At 40.4% G+C, this 21,706-nt stretch overlaps 3 protein-coding genes across 8 annotated transcripts; 2 read left to right on the top strand and 1 right to left on the bottom strand.

The window, feature by feature from the left end:
• Positions 1-555: 555 nt before the first annotated feature.
• LOC115743098 lies at positions 556-4,695 on the bottom strand. Of its 2 annotated transcripts, XM_048276178.1 has the most exons (6): positions 4,572-4,695; positions 3,141-3,851; positions 2,424-2,482; positions 2,022-2,150; positions 1,539-1,674; positions 556-989 (listed from the first exon to the last, which is right to left on the bottom strand). In XM_048276178.1, the coding sequence occupies exons 2-6, from the start codon at positions 3,843-3,845 to the stop codon at positions 675-677; spliced, it is 1,344 nt and encodes a 447-aa protein (XP_048132135.1). In that variant the 5' UTR covers positions 3,846-3,851; positions 4,572-4,695; the 3' UTR covers positions 556-674. The 2 variants fall into 2 exon arrangements, with proteins under 2 accessions (XP_048132135.1, XP_030533578.1); XM_030677718.2 differs by lacking the exon at positions 4,572-4,695 and having other exon boundaries at positions 859-989; positions 1,513-1,674; positions 3,141-4,547.
• Positions 4,696-8,779: 4,084 nt separating this feature from the next.
• On the top strand, positions 8,780-15,848 carry LOC115743100 (acyl-CoA hydrolase 2). Of its 4 annotated transcripts, none has more exons than XM_030677722.2 (17): positions 8,780-8,892; positions 9,152-9,244; positions 9,540-9,607; positions 9,693-9,765; positions 10,236-10,282; positions 10,372-10,497; positions 11,292-11,369; positions 12,113-12,200; positions 12,788-12,900; positions 13,423-13,485; positions 13,572-13,627; positions 13,941-14,045; positions 14,202-14,258; positions 14,600-14,701; positions 15,000-15,048; positions 15,117-15,185; positions 15,309-15,848. In XM_030677722.2, the coding sequence occupies exons 1-17, from the start codon at positions 8,877-8,879 to the stop codon at positions 15,384-15,386; spliced, it is 1,281 nt and encodes a 426-aa protein (XP_030533582.1). In that variant the 5' UTR covers positions 8,780-8,876; the 3' UTR covers positions 15,387-15,848. The 4 variants fall into 4 exon arrangements, with proteins under 4 accessions (XP_030533582.1, XP_030533581.1, XP_048132842.1 ...); XM_030677721.2 differs by having other exon boundaries at positions 8,862-8,895; XM_048276884.1 differs by lacking the exon at positions 8,780-8,892 and having other exon boundaries at positions 8,902-9,244.
• A 2,446-nt stretch (positions 15,849-18,294) lies between these two features.
• On the top strand, positions 18,295-21,060 carry LOC115743104 (F-box/kelch-repeat protein SKIP4). 2 transcript variants are annotated; one of them, XM_048276889.1, is made up of 3 exons: positions 18,295-18,413; positions 19,136-19,683; positions 20,298-21,060. In XM_048276889.1, exons 2-3 carry the CDS (start codon positions 19,202-19,204, stop codon positions 20,893-20,895), a joined length of 1,080 nt encoding a protein of 359 aa, XP_048132846.1. In that variant the 5' UTR covers positions 18,295-18,413; positions 19,136-19,201; the 3' UTR covers positions 20,896-21,060. The 2 variants fall into 2 exon arrangements, with proteins under 2 accessions (XP_048132846.1, XP_030533586.1); XM_030677726.2 differs by having other exon boundaries at positions 18,297-18,413; positions 19,108-19,683.
• Positions 21,061-21,706: the final 646 nt, after the last annotated feature.

The raw sequence follows: 21,706 nt of genomic DNA on the forward strand, positions 1-21,706 counted from the left end.
ACTTCTCTCCCCTCGACATCTTTGTTTCATCTTCTTTTTATTGGTAATCTACTAGTAGTACAGTACCTCTCACGTTCTCTTTAAGTTCTTTGGCAGATGTCCTTGTTAAGCTCCTCATGGACGATTTTACAGATATGTAATTTACTAGCATGAAATAACAATCACAACTGACAAATTACCTCAACATTTTGAATATTTTTTTTTTATCAAGGATAAACTATCAGTGATTTCGTAGACTTTAGCTCCTTCACAAAATCAAAGTCAATCCTAATCTTGGGAGGAAGAACTGTGTAGGGAGCACAACTTGAAGATCATTGTCTGAGGACCAACATTACTGCTTTTAGGAAATGAAATCCTTTACTTATTGCATCGGATTGGTGTAAATTTGCTAACAGTTAGGTTAGCTTTGGCTGGTTGATAAAATTAAGCACCCAAGTTGTAGGTTTTTTTCTGGTCGGAACCAAGTTGTAGTTGACCTGCTTGATTCTCATGGACGAAGGAAAAAAAAATTACTGAAGCACCTTAAAGCTGCATTTGCAATTAGCACAGGTCGGATTAAAGACCAAAACTAACATTCTATCATACATTATTCTAAATGCCTAGGAAAGGGACATCAATGTGAATGAAAGAATGGCTTTTGTGGTCTGAGACACCTGCAAATTCAATGTACAAAACTATGATATCTTAAACACCATTTGGCCAGATTCATTTACATGAAAGAGGCGCTTTACAAAACCGTCCCAACTTTCTTTCCTTTTCCTGGATGATAACAATGGAGCTTCCTCACTGGATGTACCGGAACTCTCTGCTTCTACTTCTACTTCATCAAATGTACCATAAGTAGGTGGGTAAGCCAAAGGAATATCCAAATCAACCGCCCTCTGAAGTGCTGCTTTGTATTCCTCATCATGTTCTCGCACCATGGACACTTGCCGCTCCATTCTCTGGCTCACTGGGATGTCCATCGTCTTATCTCTCTCCAGCATTAACTGAAAAATAGGAGAAAGCATTAAGTTACATGAGTAAATTGCTGTCTTGAATCCCTTACAAGCATGGTGATTCAATTCAGGATCACCACAGGAGTTTCATTCACTATCAGAGTCTTGTCCGGCTTAATAAGTACATGAAAGGGAACACTCCAAGGGATTGCTTCTAGTAACATAATAACTATAGTAGGTAGGTCACAAATAGTTCAACGTGCATTAAAAGATTAAATATGCCTCACTGGGAAGCATGAAAATCTCCCCCATGTTTTTGGCTAGAAAAGATGATGAAGCTTTTGATTTCAACATCCCCTTAATGGGATTCCCAGTTGATCACTATGGTGGCCATTGATGCTATGATGGGTTCACATAACTCACAAATTCACACAAAGTCGAACTGTTCATCTATATGCCTCGCGGCCAGTGCAGGCTTTTGAAATGGTTTCACAGCCATTGCCGTTCACATAGCAACCATAACATGAAGAACATGTCACCGCATTTTAAGAAGGAAAGTAATGCCTGTGTAAAATTGATAATTTAGAAGCTGAAACGTACATCGAGAGCCCTTTGAGATTCTCTTTCAATCCAAATGACAGCATGGTCAGAAATTGCATTGCAAGAAAGGACCGTATGCTCAAACCTCCCATCCACAGGAACTGCTGTCCTCACAACAGGAGGAAACCTCCCTAACCTACAATCAAAATAGAACAGGTTTGCATAACGCTGAAAGAGAAGCACCCACAATCAGGAATCTTTTATGACTCAAGCATCGCGACTGGTCTAGGTAAGACGACCTTCAATTTCTTTTTCAACAGACCACCATCAAAGACAAAGATGACAATAGTCTTGGACAATGTTCATGTAACAGATGCTCTAAAACACATTGAAGAAAACAAGCCGCATGTCCGGCACATGCATCTAAATTCAGAACCACCTCCTCGTGAACTGAATGAGGACATGGTAAGGGGACCTTTGGTACTGGACAGACCTTCCAATTTCAAGCAGAATCCAGCAGCATGCTAAAAGTTGTAATAGTACCTCATGGGCTTTCGCTCAACGATGTGATATAATCGTCCAGGAGCATACAACCTCCTCGGATCTCTAAGCATCTTTTCTTCCAGGATGCATGTATCCTTCAAGCACATAAGGCATAATAAGCATGGCAAGCTGTCAAATGGCAAAAGCCAGCAAGGTCAGTATCTTAATTTTCTCTTTCATTAGTGGACAACTTATCTGACTAACCATGTGATGACACCTAGAACTCCAATTAAACTACATCTGGACTTGTTTTCTTTTCTAGGATACGTAAGTATGGAATTTGCCTTTTCGCTGATTTGAAACAAACTAATTTCACATTTACATGTGCATGTCTCTGAATGACTAATTCCGGATGCAATATAATTTAGCACTGAAGAGGTAAATTATCATATGATCTTTTACCAGAGAACAGATTTGAAAACATCCTCCAAGGCAGTTGTTGTCCGTGGCAAAAAATCATCCTGTTGCATCCCATAAATCAATTAATAAACATGGACATAAACCAATGCATCTGTGGACTTTACAGAGACAAATATCTTCTAGGCAGAAGAGATTATAACCCATAAAGCTTGTCTCTCAAGAAAGAATAAGCATTTTTCAGATAACAAGTTATGTTTCGAACTTGAAGTAATGCCCTGTATCTCTTTTTTAGCTACTTTTTTATGCTATCGTTCACTTTAAGCTACTTAAATGTCATAGATCATGCATTAATTATCCTGATTTGCTTGGTAGCCTCCGAACTAATATCAATGACACGCGTCGAATGTAAGAATTCAAATTTTTTCTCACGGTAATCTCACAATTGGCCACAGATGCACTACGTATTACCAATGAAACCTGTCCATTAGAGTGACTTCTTTAAAAGGAAATCACTATCTAGCTTGCATCCTGAAAACAAAAATAAAATAAAGATCCGTAGAAGATGAAGGCCCAAACTTTCAAAGTGCCAAAATAGATAAATAGTACATCATGTTATGAAAACTACATATGTCGCAAAATGTAGATAGGAGATACTATCTGAAACTGATGGCACTGAGCTGCATGTCATATGGCCACACTTATGACAGTATAATTCACTACTTTAGAGAGAAGATAGAATTTTAAGCAGTAGTACTATACCTGCAAAACGATGGCATTAATTACATCTGCATATCTCACAGCCAAATTCAGTGACGTGCACCTAGCAGGAGCAATAGCATAACATCTAATCCTCTTCCTGTCAATATTTCCCAACTTCTCTCGATTCTGGACTGCCACAATAGTCAACAAGGCCACCACCCCTGCCCCAAGGGAGTGTCCAGCAAAAGTCAGGGTATACTCTGGAAAACTTTCAAGTAATTCCTTTAGAACCTCGCACTCAGCATCGAATACCCACCCAGCTGCCTTTAACAACCCATTGTGGACATACCCACCGTCCAATTTTGTCTGCCCTAGTTTATTATCCAGCAAAACTGCATAATCACATTCCTTCGCTAAATTGAGTCCCCGAATGATCAACACAATGTCCCTATTTTCATGATCCATATACAGCATGTAAGGAGGAGCACGGCCTAGTGTCTCATCGTAGTCCTTACGATGTACGACCCAATAGGGATTCATTCCATACCCTCCAGGGGGTGCCCATATTGGATTATGAAGATCATCCTCGTATTCAGCTAGAAGGTAGCGACAAAGGCGAGGCACAGCCGCAAACTCCTCCACTGTAGCAAGCCCCCAGTTCTCACTCTCGTGGCCCGCTGAGTAGAGGCATTTCTTCCACACCCAACGGGCACACGCCAGACAGTACACCGATTCGACGATGGGAAGGCAGCAGGTGATCGACATAGATGGCTATGAAGCAAGCATGACAGTGCAATGGGAGTTAACATGAGCGCATACTAAAAGGGCTTTATAAGCTTGAAACGAGGTCAAATTCACTGACAGACTCGGGAAAGAAGCAACTTTTTTATACATGGAAGTACTCGGTGTCATCGGGCAAGAAACATCTGTTCGTCCAGACAGGTCTGAGCATTGACTAATAAAAACAGTTAAATAAAAACAGCAATTAAAGCTCGAAGTGTCGTCCAAGGACTTCAAAGAAGTTACTTACGGCAGACGCCTAACAATTGACAAGCTCAAATTGATCAAATACCCATGAAGGATAGCGGAGCTGAAGACCGATTGATTGACCAAGACCCGTAATTGAGAGAAACTGGAATCCCCACGTGCTCAACTTCACACCAACCGATACATTTCAAACCATCGACAAAGGCACGCAACGCTAGCTGGAAGTCCTCAACACATAAACTTGCGAAAAACGGTCCCCAACGAACTCCAACTCGATTCGCGCGACTATCTCAACGCGGATTCCACAAGGGCAATTCGGAGCGATGGGTTTTTCTTTTGGCCAAACTTTCGATCGCGGCCTGGAGAATCGAGCATACCATAGAAGGAGAAGCGAACCAATAATTAAAGGGAAACAGAACAAGAAAAGTGGCACGCATATGATGATCAACAGTGAATACAGAGAGAAAAAATGGCGAGGAGAGAGTGAACAGTCGGCGGGCGCACCTACGAGTCAAGTCCATTCTCTTTCCTTCGCGAAGCGCTCGGCCTCGAGAGAATCTCCTCGCCAATATGCGCTTTCGATTCCAGAAGTCGACTTCACGCCAGTGGCTTCCCGTGCTCGTGCCATGATTAAAATTGCTAATTCATGCCCCCCCACCCCTAACCAAGGTCCGATAAAACCGCCGAGCGCTGTTGGTCAAGGAATCTCATCTGGATTTCTACCCGGGGGGCGAAAATTAATTCGAGGTAAAATCGAGAACCGAATCGGCTATTCTTTTCCAGTTTCAGATTTTAGAGTATGCATGACGAATTTTAGATTTCAAAAATTAGGAAACCGATTTCGATCGATATGTTCCAAGTTTCAAGTGGTGGAATTGCTTGTCCGAACACGAAACCCTGAACAAATCTTTATCTTTTCCTTGTTCTAACTCTTCGCTTGATCTTGATTAATTTCATAACTTCCTATGACGTTTGTTAATGTTTTTGTAACGTCCTATGATGAGTGTGTAATTTGAAAATTCCATTTCCGACCATATTCATAACTGAGATTTTTACTTTGTTAATGTTTCATATGCTTCGGGACCAAAAATATGAGTTGTCGCCATGGATTGTAGCAACAAATTGTGATCAATTAGAAATGATGATTCATTGCAACAGTTCAATTAAGAATGCATGTAGACCTAGTAGACTCTACAACTTGTGACACGATAAGTTTCATATCTAAAGTATGCATGGTAGATTTTTTTTTTTTTTTTTTGTGACCTAGGGAACCCCGCACGGTCGGCGGTAGGGGGTAAACCCCTGGGGGCAACACGTGCTAGCCACCACACACGTGCCATCGGTTAAGTCACCCCGCAATGCCCCTAGGATTCGAACACTCGACCTTTTGCGAGAGAAAGAGTGCACGAACCCGGCGGCGCCACCCGGTGAGTGGTAGGTATGCATGGTAGATTTCATGTTTCAAAAGTTGAAGAATCGGTTCCGATGAATAGAGTTCATGTTCCAGGTGAAATCTAAATTGACCTTGGAACTGCTCACCTAGGATACCTCTCGTGATATCACAAGTTCGAGTTGATTCGTGGCTTGCCCGTGAATTTTTCTAAACAATGTGCTCTCTTCGGTGCTCCTATCACGTTTAGAGAGTCAAGCGATGGGGTTTCGTGTGAATTGGTTCTAAACCTAAAATCTCGAACTTATCCCATCGGTGTCTACTCGATTTAATAACATCGAAAGCCATCATGTTTACCTTGAAATCGGCCTGGAATTGTACTCGTAGGATCCATGATCAATCCAAGAACCTGCTGAGGATTTTTATTTATTTCTGTTTCGTTTGTTTTGTATATACACACGCATCAAACATTAATACAATAATTTACGGTTGAGGACAATACGTAAAACATATTCAATTTCAACAAACATTTTCTATTATAGAAAGAAAAAAGAGAAAAAAAACTTTAAGGTTGTACTCCGGAACTGGCCTTGCAGGTTCTAAGTTCCCAGCTTTGAATCGAACCGGTTAAGGTCAGTTCTCAACATTTAGAATAGGGAATCAAATAAATCAAGGCAGGTTCCTAGTTTTAAATCGAGGACAACATGTAAGTGTGGGGCCCTTCCGAGATCTATTATAAGGTGGTCTCCCTAATTGGGCCCACCCCCTCTTTAATCGATGTGAGCCCAGCCCATTTATCCGGCCAAAGTCAAATGTTGGGTTCATTAGGTTCTGCTCCTCCAACCTAACTAGCCTTGCGGCCGAACACCAATAGGTTTGCCCGCAAGCAAATGCTCTATGGATGTAGCCTTGACTAAATCAATGAAACTTTACCAACTACTAGGGGTGAGCGTGAGCCGGGTGAGCCGAGTCCAAACCTAGATCCTAAAACCGATCATGTTATAACCGGTTCCCAGGTTTTAGAATTGAGAACCGACCATATTTGTCTTGGAACCTGTTTTGGAACCGACCCTGTTTTTTGGTCCGGTTCTAGGGTTTCTTGGAGAACCTATTTTTTTTTTTTTTTAATCAAAATAATATGAGTATTGATGAAATAAGCAATAAAAATTATAATCCACCAAAAGCAACAGTCCAAAATATAATAATAGAAAACACAACGAGATAGGAAGAAACATAAAAGCGAGAGGAAGTGAGGGCTATGAGGCAACCATAGGGCAAGCGACGTTGGACTGGACACTAGGGTTTCTTTTTTATTTTTATTTTTAAAAAAGTAACTAAAAATCGGTTCTAAAATCGATTCGGGTGGGTCTATACCTAGAACGGGAAACCGGACCTATTTCAACCGGTTCCCAAAAATTGGAACCAATTCTCGGACCGGTTTGAACAGAAACCGATTCCCGATCCTGTTTTTTGGGTGGGCCGATCCGAGTTCCGGGTAAATCCGGTCCGGTTGCACACTCCTACCAACTACTAGTATGCGACAAGCTTTTTTTTCATAGAATGAGTTAATACCATAAAAAAAAAACTCCAAATTGATATATAGTGTCCCATTTGCTCCAAATTAATCGATACATCCATGCCACATTTACCCCGATTTAATTTGTATACTACAACATATCCAAAACTAGTACAACCATACCACATTTACCTCAAATCTGCACATCCGTGCCATATTCACCGCTAAAAAAAATTCTCAAATTTACCAAAATTTTGAGCAAACGTGGCACGAGTATATCTGTTTGGGGGTAAATATGGCACTGTGTCAATCAGTGTGGTACAACTGTACTGGCTTGTGGTAATTTGAGAAAAATGTGATACCGATGTATCCGTTTGAAGTTTTAGTGGTATTAACTCTTGTGGCATTGAGTAAATGGAGTGGCGGACTCATCTGGGACAAGGATGGTCCCACGGATCTAAACGTGTTTGGTATTGGACGATCGTGTGGTCAACATTTCAGAAACAAGAGAAAACCAAATTGGCCATCCTTCCCGCTCTCGCCTTTACGGGATTCTTCCCTCCCAGCCGCTCTCTTTACGCATTTACGTGCAGAAGTGTCACAATTTGGTGCAGCCTTTGCTTTTTTGTTGAAATGGACATTCTGAACACGACCTTATTGTTAAGTCAAATGGACGTATAATAGAAAAGTATTGAAAAAGAAGAGCTTGGATTAGGGGTGTCAAAAAAGTCCGTGCTGATCCGATCCGACCCTACTTGGTCCGAAAATTCACCCTAATTTTTTGGCCTTTTGGGCCGGCTTGGTATTGTTAGCATCGGGCTAGGCCGGGCCAGCGCGCTTCTGACTTTTTTTTTTCACCAATGTTTTCTTTTTAATTTATCTTATTTTCATTTTTATTTTTTATATTCTTTCATTCGACGGACATGTCAATTGATTTTGATTCAAAAAATAAAAATAAAATAAAATAAAGAAACCGACCCAATCCGACTTGGCCCGAAGAGGGTTCGGGCCGGGTCGGGCTTGGCATTGTTCAATTTCCGGTCGGCTCAAATCGGGCCGAGATCCGGCCCGTTGACACTCCTAGCTTGGATATTTTCGGGTTCTTCTCTTTGGCGTTATATTCCTTAAATGATGTTTAAATTGAAACTTAAATGACCATATCTCCTCATCCATTACCTAAATATTGCAGATTAATTAAAGCTTGTGGAGTCCCCCATTCATTTGTTTTTCATAAGTTTTATTTCGAGTCGGATGGGTTTCGCGCATAAATATTCGACGTGCAATAATCTCAAAATTAGAAAATAAAAACCGACACAATGTACATAAATAGTTTCGGACGAAGAGTTGCTGAGTTAACAAAAAGTGCTATAATTTATTTTAGCTAAATAAACATTAAGTATTTGCAAGAAGGAGATGAACATCGTATTGCGGTGCCTTTGTTTTCGCAAAAAATGAATGATTCGAAAGATATTCGCATAAAGAAATGAACGGAAGAAAAATGTTCTTATTGTCCATGTTGGATCGCTTGAAAAACTGAATAAAGGAGAAAAAAAATCCTCATTCTCCACGAAAATGTGATAATGAAAATGTACTTTGTAGTGAATAATAACTTCAAATTACTATTTTTTAAAAAAATATAATTTTTTAAATCATTTATGAGCCACTAATGCAAAGCATCTTACATTTGCCCCGAAATTTGATTTTAATCTGACGTCGGCAAATGCATGTGATCCACGTGGAACAGGGTCGCAACATAAAGTCGTGCGACGCGCGACACGTGATTATGTACTTTGGCTTTTTCCCTCTGGTCGTTTCAACTGTTCCCCGCACCGGAAACGGAAAGCGAAGCGAATCGACTATCATTGCGGCTGCGATTGCCTCCACTCCTGCTCGCCACTCGCGCATGGATTCACAGTCAGGTGATTCGTCTCCATCCATATGGAAAAACCACTCCGTTGATCTTTCTGTTTTTCTGCATTCGTTTCGTGGCTCGAGCTCGGAAACTGAAGCAGGGACATGGAAATGAGAGAGCGCGAGAGAGAGAGAGAGAGAGAGAGAGAGAGAGAGCCTCGCTCGTTGCCTGATCTAATTAGAGGAAACGCCGCATGCGATCTCGGTTCTCTGATTCTTTTGCGCGTTCCGATTGTGACTTCGCTGAGTTCATCTGTGTCGTCGCAGTGGCCGAGTTCTTGGGCTGCGTCCCCTTGCTGCAGAAGCTGTCGACTTCGTCTCTCCGGAAAATCGCCGATGCCGTGACGTTCCAGCACTTTGGTAAACGTTCTCCTTCTCACTTACTTTGCTTCTTGTGGGCTATATTGGACGTACAATTGATTTCAGGGACGTGCGGGGTGAGTCGTGATTGACATTTGCGATTAGTGATCTGGGGCAGCTGAAGTATAGTCGGAGACGCGGTGAACCGTGAATCGGTGGTCGTTTAATCGGACTATGTGATGTTGAGTAATTTATTTTTCTTGGGTTTCTCTTCGTGCGTGCGTGATGGATAAGGAATAGAGTGTTTTCCTTTTGCCGGTGTTTTAAGAGTGCTTGCTGATTTATGGACGTGCAGATAAAGGAGCCTACGTTGTTCACGAAGGAGATGTTGGGAAAGGAGTGTACTTTATCTGGGAGGGCGAGGTGAATTTGTTTGCACCGCTTTTGTCAATCCAATGAATGTGCTGCGGAGATTGAATGTCCCACTTACTCGGTGCTAACATAACAGGCTGAAGTCTCTGGACCGGTTGACTCAGAGGACCCTGATTTCCACTTGAGTAAATATGATTATTTTGGCCACGGTGGGATACTGAGTTTCTTCTCTCGTGTTTATCGGGGATTGTGATTGCTTGTGTTTAACAGTTCTAATCTGCATCACCGTTTTTGTGATGTGTCCATTAATGTAACTGATAGCCTAATGTTTGATCATTTCTTTCAGGACAATGGCTGAAATAATGTACGACCTCACTAATCTTAGATTCTGTTCTAGACAACGACATCATTTTTTCCTTCTTGAAACTTCAAGTTTATTTGACGTGTGTGCGTGTGTATATCTTCATCTCTGCATCTATATTTACTTCGATTAGATAGGGACATGTGAGTAAAGTTTTTTCAGACTGAGATAGCAGGGACATGATATGATGTGGGTTTAAATCCATCTAATCTATATGTCCCTGTTATTTGTCAACACTAGCATTAGAAGGCCGGCTTTGGCTTCCTAAAGTGTCTATTTTGGTTGCGTTAACGACTGTCTTCAATTTAATCATTTCAGGTACAGCAATATCGGTTCACGCTGCTAATATAATTGCTTTGTCAAAGGTGACTGCTTGTTTCCTCTTTGCATTCTCTTCTAGTTCTATTCTGGCTGCTATAGTTTATAACAATGGAGCTTTAATTTTGATCGGCAGCTTACCTGCTTAGTGCTACCACATGAGCACTGCCATTTGCTACAGCCCAAGTCAATATGGAGTTCAGATGAAACTAATGAGACGTGCAGTCTTGTTGAGCGTATATTACACCTGGAACCCATAGAAGTATGTTTCTAATAGTTGTGTAAAGGTCTCTTTTCATTTTTAAACCTCATTTTTGTGCTAAATTAATCATTGATATTCTCTCATGCTTGGCTGGTAAACAGTTGATGCTTGAACATCCCACTTGTCCATATGCCATGGGAAAATTTGAATCGAACTTGTTTAGATCACATTATTCAGTACTTCTTCCCTGGAACCATTATCCTGGCTGATAACTGCTACAGGACTGTTACAGAGTAGCTGCTTAGTGGTGCCACATGACTATGAATGTTTTCAAAGAACTGTAACTTGAGAAAAATCGGTCAAACATTAGATGGCCTAATGATATATTGGCACAACAACCAGTTATATCAAGAGTTGTCCTCTTTTGGAATTATCTATAGCTACCACATTTTCCAGTTCTTCCCCATTTCCTATGTTTCTTGCTGTCCTATGTTCCTTTAAGTTGAATCTAGTGATGTAGTTCCTTTTTATTGTCAATGACGATACCAAATGATCTGTCTCATTGTCCATTGCTTACACAGTTCTTATGTGACAGAATCCAATGCACTACTTGATATGCTTTGTGTCCCTTGAAGATGTTAAGAAAAGAAAATTTCTAGCTTCCATGAACATGTTTTGCATGTGCGTGTGCATGTTATTCTTGGAAACGAGGTTTACATCGCATGCCCATATTTCATCTTAGAGGTCTCTAATTACTGTTTAAAGTTTTGCGACACATGATAAAATTAAATGTGGGACAGCAGATAGCTGGTCTTTATCCGTGAATAAGTTGTTATTACATGTTTGTTTTGAAGGTTAACATATTTCAAGGGATCACTTTGCCGGAGGCACCGAGATTTGGGAAAGTCTTTGGCGGGCAGTTGATTGCACAGGCATAATTAACCATTTAACCTATCTTTTCTGAAGTACTGAACGAGTGGTAGATGGTGATATTGGTGTTTTCCTATCATGATGTAGCAACACGTGGCAATAGATGGTTTATATCCTATTCCTATGTGAAAGAAATCCTTTCTGGCTTGTGGAGTTTTAATGTCTATAATCATTGATTCATGTGCATTACAATTGACATTTACCAATTTTTACTTGATTGCAATATGCAATATGCTTAAGCTGTTAGACCATTGATTTCCTGTCCGTACAATTCCAGATATTACAAACTTACAAAAGCATTTAGTTTCTCTGTTGATTGAGTGGCAGTTATTGTCATTCTGACTCACAATTTTTCTTTCCTTTCTCTTTTATAGCTTTCATTTAGTACTTAATTTCAAGTCTCCCGTGGCGATTTCTTCCCTTCAGAAGGACATCTGTACTTCTGAAATCCTTCGTCCATTTTCAGTAATAAATAGTTGACAGAAGATGATATATGTCTTGTCTGATCAGTCTTGTAGTTTGCCTTAGCAAGGTTGTTGTAGATTCACATCCCATTACATTTACTATTAGATCTAGAAATAGCTTGCTCGACATAAACCTATATATGATCTTGACTATATTTTAGTGCTGCATCATGTAGATTTATCTCTTCATCTCACTTCGAAGCTGATTGTGGTAGTGTACTTTATGTTTATTTGAAGGCAGCTATGGTGATCCTAATCAGTATGAGTTCTTGATAATGCAGGCTGCAGCTGCAGCTTCGAAAACTGTTGACTGTCTTAAGGTTATCCACAGTTTGCATGTTTATTTTCTTCTGGTTGGGGACCTTATTAGTAAGTATTCATCATACATTTTTCATACATTTTTTGGTACCTAGTAGATTAGTATGCTCGTTGGCTGTTTCCTATCCTTTCTCTTTTTCGTCGAACACATGTGTGCACAAAATTTTTATTCACCTCTTGCATTTCTTTCTAAAAAAATTGCAGCGGTATTTAAGGTGTTACAGTTTATCTGATCCCGTAACTGTCAGCTGCTAACAAAACTCATGGACCTTGTCTTAGTCTTAGACCACCCATTATTGCAATTTTTGTTCTCATTGAGTTGACAAGGTAGAATGAAAAATTGCTTTGGGTACCATTTGACACTCTTACTGCAATTCTATTTCTGCTTGTCCACAGTGCAACAATATTTATGGAAATTAGAGAATAAGCATTATCAGCTCTTTTCTGGAGATTTGATCTTAGTTGCCTTTGCCTCATGCACGTTAATGTATGATTGCAGTGCCAGTTGTATTTCTACTTGTGCGCAGTGCAACAGCAGTTTGGAATTTAAGGACATCAGAGAATAAGCATTGTCTACTCTTTTCTGAAAATTTTGTTCTGAGTTGCTTTGCATCATGCACATTAATGTGTCATTGTAGTGCCAATTATATACCAAGTTCACCGACTACGCGATGGTAAAAATTTTGCAACCCGCAAAGTAGATGCAATCCAAACAGGGACAGTCATCTTCACGTTGATTGCTTCATTTCAGGTACTGCTGTTATCTGTTGGATTGGCTATAGTGTTTTACAGAACATAAAAATTCTCTAGAATTGAATTTCTGTACTTTAAGTGTCATGATATGTTATTGAGTTGAATTTTCTAAAAGGTCAACAGTGAGGAACTGCTTAAAAGCATTATCTTATAAGGATGTTCGGGGACCCTTCTATGGGTTTCTGTCATATTTGTAGTTATGGAAATGTGCTCATTGTACTCATTGAAGTTTCTTATGAACTGAGGTAACAACTATGGTATCTAGGAGACATAAGCGTGTATGATATAAAGATGTAAAAAACCAAACTACAGTCAGTTTGGAGTTTCCGGATGGATTTGAGGCCATCCTTTAAAGTTTTTGCAAGTATCAAATGGTATAACCGTCGCCCTTTCATGAAGGTTTAGCCATGATGCAAGCATCCGATTTGATTGATGATAATCCTGTCGATTATCTAAGGATAATAGAAAGATGCTCTCAGCGTCATGTGATTCTTTTGACTCTGTGTAAACTATTGTACAGGCAGAAGAAGAAGGATTTGAACATCAGGTCATAATGATGCCATCAGTTCCTGCTCCAGAGACGGTAAGTGAATTAAACACGGCTTTACTGCACTACTTTGCAGTCTCCATGTGATGCTTCTTTGATTTTTGAACCCATGCTTGTTGCAGCTTCTGTCAATTGAAGATCTACGAGGAAGGCGTCTTATTGATCCTCGCCTACCCAGGTAAGGTTATGTACTGTAATAACAATTATAACCTGATGCACACGACGTATTCTAGCCTTTCTGTTCCATTCGTGCACATCCTTTGCTACACCTGAAAAAATCAATTGATGGTTTTCATTCTCTATGTTATTGTTGTCCAAAGAAAGTCCAGCAAACCTCCCTCATATTAATCTCCAAGATATGTTCTTGATTGATTCGCCATGATAGTTATTACCTGCTGTCTTGATGGTGCCACTTGCATATCTATTTTGAAGACAATCACATGCCTTTGTGTTTGTATGTTGATATCATGTGAATGTTGGCAATGTTTCAGGGGTTACCGAAACAAAGTGGCTACGACAAAGTTTATTCCATGGCCTATAGAGATACGATTTTGTGAGCCTAGCAACGCCACCAATCAGACTGAAACCCCTCCGAGGTTAGGCATAACTTATAGTCGGATACAGAGTTTGTTTGTACAACAGGTTGTGAGGCTGTGATACGTGTTCCATTTTGGATAGAAATGTGGCAGTTCATTTGTAGGTAAATTGTCTCATGCCACATCTGAATTACTTCTGATCTGATCATGTGACAGTTTGAGGTACTGGTTCAAAGCAAAAGGGAAGCTCTCAGAGGACCAGGCATTGCATAGGTAGGTACTTTCTTAAGATGCACAATTGCATATAGTGGGGGTTCAAATACTAATCACGGGGACAGATTAGTATGACTTCTATCCTGTTTTGATTCAGAGGGTATCTGATTGTCTGTTGCCCCCATTGGTCTTTAGTTTCGGTTTCAACTGCCTCAAGAAATGCTTGTTATCTTCTTAAAGTCAATTTAGTGTGTCTGTCCATATTATTGTGTATTATTACGACAATGATGAAATGGATCATTAAATGTGTTAGTTGTGGATCGGACTTTAGAGTCTTTGACCATCAGAAGAACGACCCACCACTGGTTTATAGTAGATGATCTCTTTGCAATTTTTTGCAGGTGTGTGGTGGCATTCGCTTCAGATCTAATATTTTTGGGGACTAGCTTGAATCCTCATCGTAGAAAGGGTCTGAAGACATATTCTGTTAGTCTTGACCACGCGTGAGTAACTTGTTTCTATGAATCTTCGGTCAGGTCTCATGATGTCGGGTTGTTGCAAGGATTACACCATTTCCTGAGCAGGGCATTTGCTCTCCTAATCGTTGTGGCTCTTATATTACTATTGCGATCAAACTATTATATATTTGTCATTAGGGAATTAACTGGGCTAAAGGTTGTCTCTAGACTTACGAAGTCTATTTTCAAATTTTATGTTGCTGATTTCTCAAGTGAACCTGACCATGCATTAATTTTAGCTAATCTGAGACATTAACTGTCCCCTCCCTCTCCATTTTCACAGGATGTGGTTCCACCGAAATTTAAGAGCTGATGACTGGATTTTATTTGAGGTAAGATCACTTGAAAGGTTTCATTTGTTTAGATATGTGAAGAAGCTAACAAATATAGCGATCTACAGATTTTAAGTCCTATCGCCCACAATGCCCGTGGCCTTGTGTCTGGTCGAATGTTTAGTAGGAACGGGGAGGTAATCACCAAAATTGTTCTTTCGGCTGCTCTCCTCTTTCTGCCTATCCTTTTTATTATACTTTTCTGTTATTTTTCTCCTTTTATCTGGACTCACAGTGTTTCTGATTATCCGTCATGGCAGCTACTCGTGACGCTCATACAGGAGGGCTTAATTAGGAAGGCTAAACCATCGGGTTCTCTTCCTGCATCGAAGCTCTGATGTCGAAGCAAGGCATTGCCTAAATACCCCAATTCCTCTTGTTTGGTTCTCTAGAGTTTCAAATATCGCTTTCTATTCCATAGTTGCCATTCTTCGGAGTGTCGGCAGAAATAGCTTTCTACATGATGCACGAGGACCATGGGTTTGGCCTTCCTACAAACCGCATCACGGGCGGCGAACCTTTTCTTGCAACGGAAGTTACTGTCGGTGGCCACCAATCTCTGGGCATCACTTGAGTTTTGCTTAGTTGTAAATCTTGAATATGTTGGACCTTGAATACGTCCGACTGAACTCAAAGGGTATGCCCCAGCCCATGTACTTGTGATTTAACACTTTGCATTTGGCCAGAAGCGAATCTTATGAGGGAAAGGGAATAGACTTTATAGGATTTTTAAGTGTGAGTAAGCTCTCTGAGACACATATAACGGTATACTTGCAACACTCATAGCCTTATGTTGGTCAGAGTCAGCATCGACAACTATACCAATACTATCTGCTAGTTATTATGTTGGCTTTTTTTGAAGGCTTGGCGACCTGCCGGTCCGTCCAAGTCCCTCAAGCTCGAAATACAATTTTAACAGGTCTGAGTAAGTAGTTTCTTTCTTTAGCCGGTCTTGCCGTTAAGGCCTGCTCAGGCTCGGTATTGAACTCGCCTTGCCCAGTAATCAGATTTGGCTTTAATGACTTGTGTCTGTGCCGTCATGGTCTCCGAAACTGGGCAAGCTCTGAAATTGCAGGTTAGGATCTTTTTGACTCTGTAGCGAATCGAAACAAGCCTATCAATTCCTAGCTGTCGAAAGAACTTCTGCCTACCGTATACAAATTTATTTGTGGTAAGGATCAAGTGAAGACTAGATTTCGCAGCTGAGAAACGATGAATTTCGTATTCCGAATTGGCTATCATCAATAAATCGGCTCAATAAAAAGCTACGGGGCTTATACCTACGGACACATTTCTATCGATTTTCATTGTGGATGGTATTGTTCACGCATGATTGTAAGTGAAAAAATTATTAGTTCCATTTGACTAGAACATATACATGACGAAAAGCATATTTCAAACTATTAGTACTTAATGACTTCTCAATCTAATTAAAAACTTTTGAAATGGAAGATTTACTATATATCTGCCGTTAAGGTAGTCCATCTGATCCATAATGGATCGCGTTGGCCAGAATTTTTATACGGAGAGCCTGCTTTATTTTTTCTATATGATTGAATCGGGAAAAGTGTTAAGAAAAGTCCTCAACCTATTGTATTGGCGCTAATTCACTCTTAGATTTTTATTGGTGTCAATTGAGTTATAAACCTTTTGTATTGGTATCGATTCAGTTCTAAATTTTTTGCATTTACGTTAATTGAGTCAATCCTTCCAATTTTGACGTGAAATTCGCCGATGTGGACGTTGGTTGTCCTACGTGGCAAGGCTGGCGCCGGTGTGGTTATTTTTTTTATATTTGTAAATATTTTAAATAATTTTTTAATAAATATTTTGGTTTTTTTCTTCTTTTTCTTTTCTCATTCATTAAAAAAATTATTAAAACTATTTAAAAATATTAAAATAATATTCAAACATATCCACATCGGCGCCGGTTGTGCCACATAGGACAACCGGCGTCCATGTGAGTAAATTTACTGTCAAAATTGGCTAGATTGATTCAATTAACAGAAATGCGAAAGGTTTATGATTGAATTGGCATCAATGCAAAAGATTTAAGATTGAATTTGTACAAATGCAATAAATTTAGACCTTTTTTACTAAATTCATCATCGGGGTGGGCTACTCTCCTTCCTTTATGGCTGAATCCCCTCTATTTTTACTGGGCAGTTGCAATTGTTCTTAATGGTCTCCCAATCTGCACGGTTCATTCAATTTGGATTTCTTTTATGGGCTTCCTTCAAATTTAGAGTCACCGTTGCTTAGAAAATAAAACCTGGCGTCTTGATCAAGATTGATCTTACTGCAACTTATTCATTATTCGTCATTCTACCTCAAAGGCTCACTTTGCGGTGAATTTGTTATTTGATTAGTCTAAGGAAAAATTAAGTCTCTTTACATGTCGAAGAGTTGGTGATTTTTTTTTTCTTTTTGACACTTGTGTGCATATATACAATGATAATATCCAAAACGGAAAATAGAAAAAATGTAGCGTTTTCGATATGCATAGTAGCGCACCTAGTTAGCAACCGGCTTTCACTTTGATAAGAGATGTATAGATTCTGGAGAAGAGATGAGTCGTGGGGGTCTTTAGATCGCGCGGCGGTGGATTCCATGAGTGAATAAAAAGTTGGATCTAAATAGGACCTCACCTAAATCGCCTAATCTATCCTTATGAGGAGAGGTTTGGTTTCAAACCCCGGTTTGAACACAAGAAGTACGCCATGCTAATGTGCCTTGCATCTCGGGAAGTCAGGATCAGGCGTTGATGAGCACATTGAACCATGCATGTGGCTGAAAGCCCTCACAACCCAACACATTGAACTATCCATGCGACTGAGAGCCCACACAATCAGGGTACAACGACGCAATTATCAAGGGTGCGCTCTACTACTGGACTAAAAGCCCGTCGTACGGGCCTTCCACCGGGTCTGCCATGTCAAAAACGAGAGAAGCCCCCATCCCTCTCTTTCTCTTTTTTGCCCCCATGCTGCCACGCTAGAGGGGCATGGAGACGTTAAAAAAAAAAAAGGAGAGCCTATCAACTTGTTTGCAGGGTAATTTTAGTTTTTAAAAGAAATCGTGTTATTCTTAATTATAGAGATTAGACACTTTATAGAAATGGAATAATTATGATGAATGGAAGTAAATAAATTTAGAGTCCATCCGATGTGGGGATTTAGACATAAAATGGCTGGAGATAGCCCAACTAGTCGAAAGAGTTCACAATTTTTTTCTAAAGCGATTGCTCTCAACTTCTTTACGTACGCAACACTCCCCCCCTCACATTTCCCGTCGCTGCATTGCTTCTCCGCAGATCAGAGGGAAAATAGGAGCTCTCGTCTTCTCCGATTGTCTGAGAACCCAAGGTTTTGTGCTTCGCTTCTTCGATTTGATCAATTTCTCTTCTTAGTTTCTCCGAATCGCAGTGTTATCGGATGCCCTTTTCTCGCTTCTAGATTGTCCGTGTCCGGTCATTGCGACTCCCAGCACGTCCCTGATTTTGGTTCCTCTTTCGCGATTAGTTTGCTCGCGATCTGGGTCAAGTTGTTGGCGTTCCTGTTTTTCTGTTCCGGAAACGTCGTAATTCCTTGGAATTCGTCCGCAATGAAGGTAATGTGACGTTTAGAGGATGCATAAGGTGTAGAAACTGAGAGTATGGTCGAGCGAATAGGCCGGCTCACGACCTGAAAGAGATTCATGCGTTTACTGCCCCCTCTGTTCGAGATTGTGATGCTGAGCTGAATGTCGATTAAGAGCGACCGATCTAGCAAAGTGATATCAGTGTCAGTCTCGATTATTTGGATTAGAAAGTTCGCACATTGTTTGTTATAGAGAAGCAAAATGGTGGAGTCTGCCCTCACCTAATCATATGCTTTATCATGAAGTTGCGTCATTTCTTGCACTAAAGGAAAATTAGAACCACATCCACATGGGTATCTTAAGTTGTGATATATCTTTAGATGCTCTTTTTCTCAGTTTTTTGTTTTCCTTTATTGGCAGGTCGCTTTCTGTGCTTAATTATTCCACATGGAGGTAGTCAATTTTCATTTTGGAGCCTAGAATTTTTGTTGGCTTGTTGCGAGGGAAGGTGTGGCAACGATTAAACTTTTTCCTTCTAAGCCTATATTTGACGATTCCTGGCTGAGGCACTGCCATGGAATGTATTCAAAGCATGTCTGAAGTGGAAGCTGGAAATGAACTTGCTCAAAAGCCTCTGATACCTGGGCTTCCGGATGACGTCGCTCTTTCCTGCTTGGCAAGACTTCCACGGAAGTTCCATACAGTCTTGAAGTGTGTGTCTAAGCGATGGAGAGACATAGTTTGTAGTGATGAGTGGTACTCTTACAGGAGAAAGCATAATCTTGACGAAGCATGGATCTATGCTTTGTGTAGAGACAAACAGGAACGTAGTTTCTGTTGTGTATTAGACCCCAATTCCTCGCGAAGATGTTGGAAGCACATTCAAGGCATTCCACCACAAATTTCAAAGCGAAAAGGCATGGGATTTCAAACGCTGGGGAAGAAGATTTACTTTTTGGGAGGTTGTGGTTGGTTTGAAGATGCTACTAATGAAGTGTACTGCTACGATGTTTCTGCCAACACTTGGAATGAAACTACTTCGTTGTCAATTGCGAGGTACATGGTGATGTTAATGTTCTTAATTTATAAAATTGCCCCCTGCACTGTCTTTGCATGCTGAAGCACCGTGTTGTTCCTTTTTTTCCTGGGCATGGTGTTTTTTGCTACCATTTAGTTTAATATTTTTCGTAGGCCTTGGATCTGAATTTCTACTCAACAAAAAATTGGCCTTTTTTTGCCTCATTCATCAATAAGTACAAAACTTTGCAGATAACGATGTTTTGGAAGATTCTAGGCACTTGTTAGGAGAATTCATCTTCATTAGGTCACATATTAATGCTAGAGTAAATATTGCAGCTATAGACTTGATAGAAACAATAGAGGAGGAGGAGTAAGTGACCAACTTCTGAAGCTCTACGGGGTAGCGGAGAACTTATGATCTCTAGGATACAAGGTCATCTTGTTGCCCCTAGGGAAAGATAATGAATCCTCATGCTACTGATTGGTGGCGGTTCTTGCCTTTTACCATTTTGGGAGATAAGAATGATAAAAGCTGGTGAATGGATTGTTTCATGGGAATTTTGCTTAGACTGGCTTCCGCAGTGCTCTTTTGTCTTTTCTCACACACTGAGGTTAAATAGCTGCTTATCTGACTCAGTTAAGCTCTTCAGGTGTTATTTTGCTTGTGAAGTTTTGGATGAGAAAATTTGTGCAATTGGGGGTTTAGCTACAAATCTGAGTGGTCCCAATTCTTGGGACACTTATGATCCCAGCACAAATGGTTGGATCTCTCATGTGGACCCTAACCTCGTTCCTGAAATAGAAGATTCTATGGTATTGGATGGACAGATATATATCCGATGCGGTGGTTCTTCACTTTCTTCTCATGTCTATGCCATCGTGTACGAACCATTGAGGGGCTCGTGGCAACATGGGGATGCTGACATCGCGTCTGGCTGGAAGGGTCCAGCAGTCGTCATAGGTGGGACTCTTTATGTGTTGGATCAAAGTTCAGGACTCAGGCTGATGAAGTGGCGGAAGGAAAGCAAGGATTGGGTGGTGGTGGGGAGATTGTCACAGCTATTAACTCAACCTCCATGCCGACTTGTCGCAATTGGCAAGAGATTATTTGTCATAGGGAAGGGGCTTAGCACGCTGATGTTCGATGTGGACCAGAGTGAAAATGCAGGAGGAATAATGGTGGGATCTTCTATATCCAAATTGACTTCTGATTATGATGTAATTAGCTGTAAAGTTCTAGCACTATGAGTTGCCCTTGCTCATTAAATTCTTGTTGAATCTCTTTTGTGGTTACTTGCGGTCAAATATGTTGGGTGCTCTTTTCTGAGGATGGATGCCGAAGAAGGGAGATATACATTACTTTTGTAAATATGAACAAGGTAGCTCCTGCTGTATTACTCGATACTTTAGAGAAATGGATAGCGGTTTTTCTTTTCTACCAGCAATTAATTCAGTATGCGGTTTTGCCATAGTCATGCAAAACACTGTTCTTATCCATCCTGTATTTCCAAAGGTGAATATAGGTGTGATCATGTTTTGGAAATAGTGTGAAAAATCATGTTTTTTTGGCGGTTCAGGTTCCGACTCTGTCATTTTGTGTATGACAAATGTAGTCTGTTCATTCACTACGAAACAGCAATAGAGTGAGAGATGCCAATATGATATTCACATGAAGTTTTGTCGTTAAGCCCTTCATCTCTTTGCAGCTCCTGGAGTAGGTGATATGTTCAGAACGAACTCAGAATTTCGATTCAGATGGATCGTGATGCATATCGTGTGAGTTGCGACCGAAGTCTTCGGACGAAATGCCTACAAGAAGTGCACGTGATATGCTCGCGCGCCGACCAGCTTATTTTTTTTTTTTTTCCCCCACTAGTGATCACTAATCACTGTATCGGGCAGTAAAAGAAAGATCCTTTTTTGGCTCTCTTTAGGGCACTATGAAGTATAAAAGATGGATGATACAAAACTCGAATATATGAGCCATTTTTCGAAAATAGAGATTTTTTTTTTATTTATTTCGGGGCGGGGGCCTAATTAGAATTTTCCCCCGAAATTC

The sequence above is a fragment of the Rhodamnia argentea genome, chromosome 3 (genome assembly GCF_020921035.1).
Source record: "Rhodamnia argentea isolate NSW1041297 chromosome 3, ASM2092103v1, whole genome shotgun sequence".
NCBI classification, from domain to species: domain Eukaryota; kingdom Viridiplantae; phylum Streptophyta; class Magnoliopsida; order Myrtales; family Myrtaceae; genus Rhodamnia; species Rhodamnia argentea.

Coding starts and splice junctions, on each gene's coding strand:
- LOC115743098 (XM_048276178.1), bottom strand. CDS start 3,845: ATGTCGATCACCTGCTGCCTTCCCATCGTCGAATCGGTGTACTGTCTG. Junction 1,675..2,021: donor GTTGAGCGAAAGCCCATGAG/GTACTATTACAA, acceptor TTTTGATTGTAG/GTTAGGGAGGTTTCCTCCTG. Junction 990..1,538: donor AATCTCAAAGGGCTCTCGAT/GTACGTTTCAGC, acceptor CCTATTTTTCAG/TTAATGCTGGAGAGAGATAA.
- LOC115743104 (XM_048276889.1), top strand. CDS start 19,202: ATGGAATGTATTCAAAGCATGTCTGAAGTGGAAGCTGGAAATGAACTT. Junction 19,684..20,297: donor ACTTCGTTGTCAATTGCGAG/GTACATGGTGAT, acceptor TAAGCTCTTCAG/GTGTTATTTTGCTTGTGAAG.
- LOC115743100 (XM_048276884.1), top strand. CDS start 9,079: ATGCGATCTCGGTTCTCTGATTCTTTTGCGCGTTCCGATTGTGACTTC. Junction 9,245..9,539: donor CGTGACGTTCCAGCACTTTG/GTAAACGTTCTC, acceptor ATGGACGTGCAG/ATAAAGGAGCCTACGTTGTT. Junction 9,766..10,235: donor ATATGATTATTTTGGCCACG/GTGGGATACTGA, acceptor TAATCATTTCAG/GTACAGCAATATCGGTTCAC.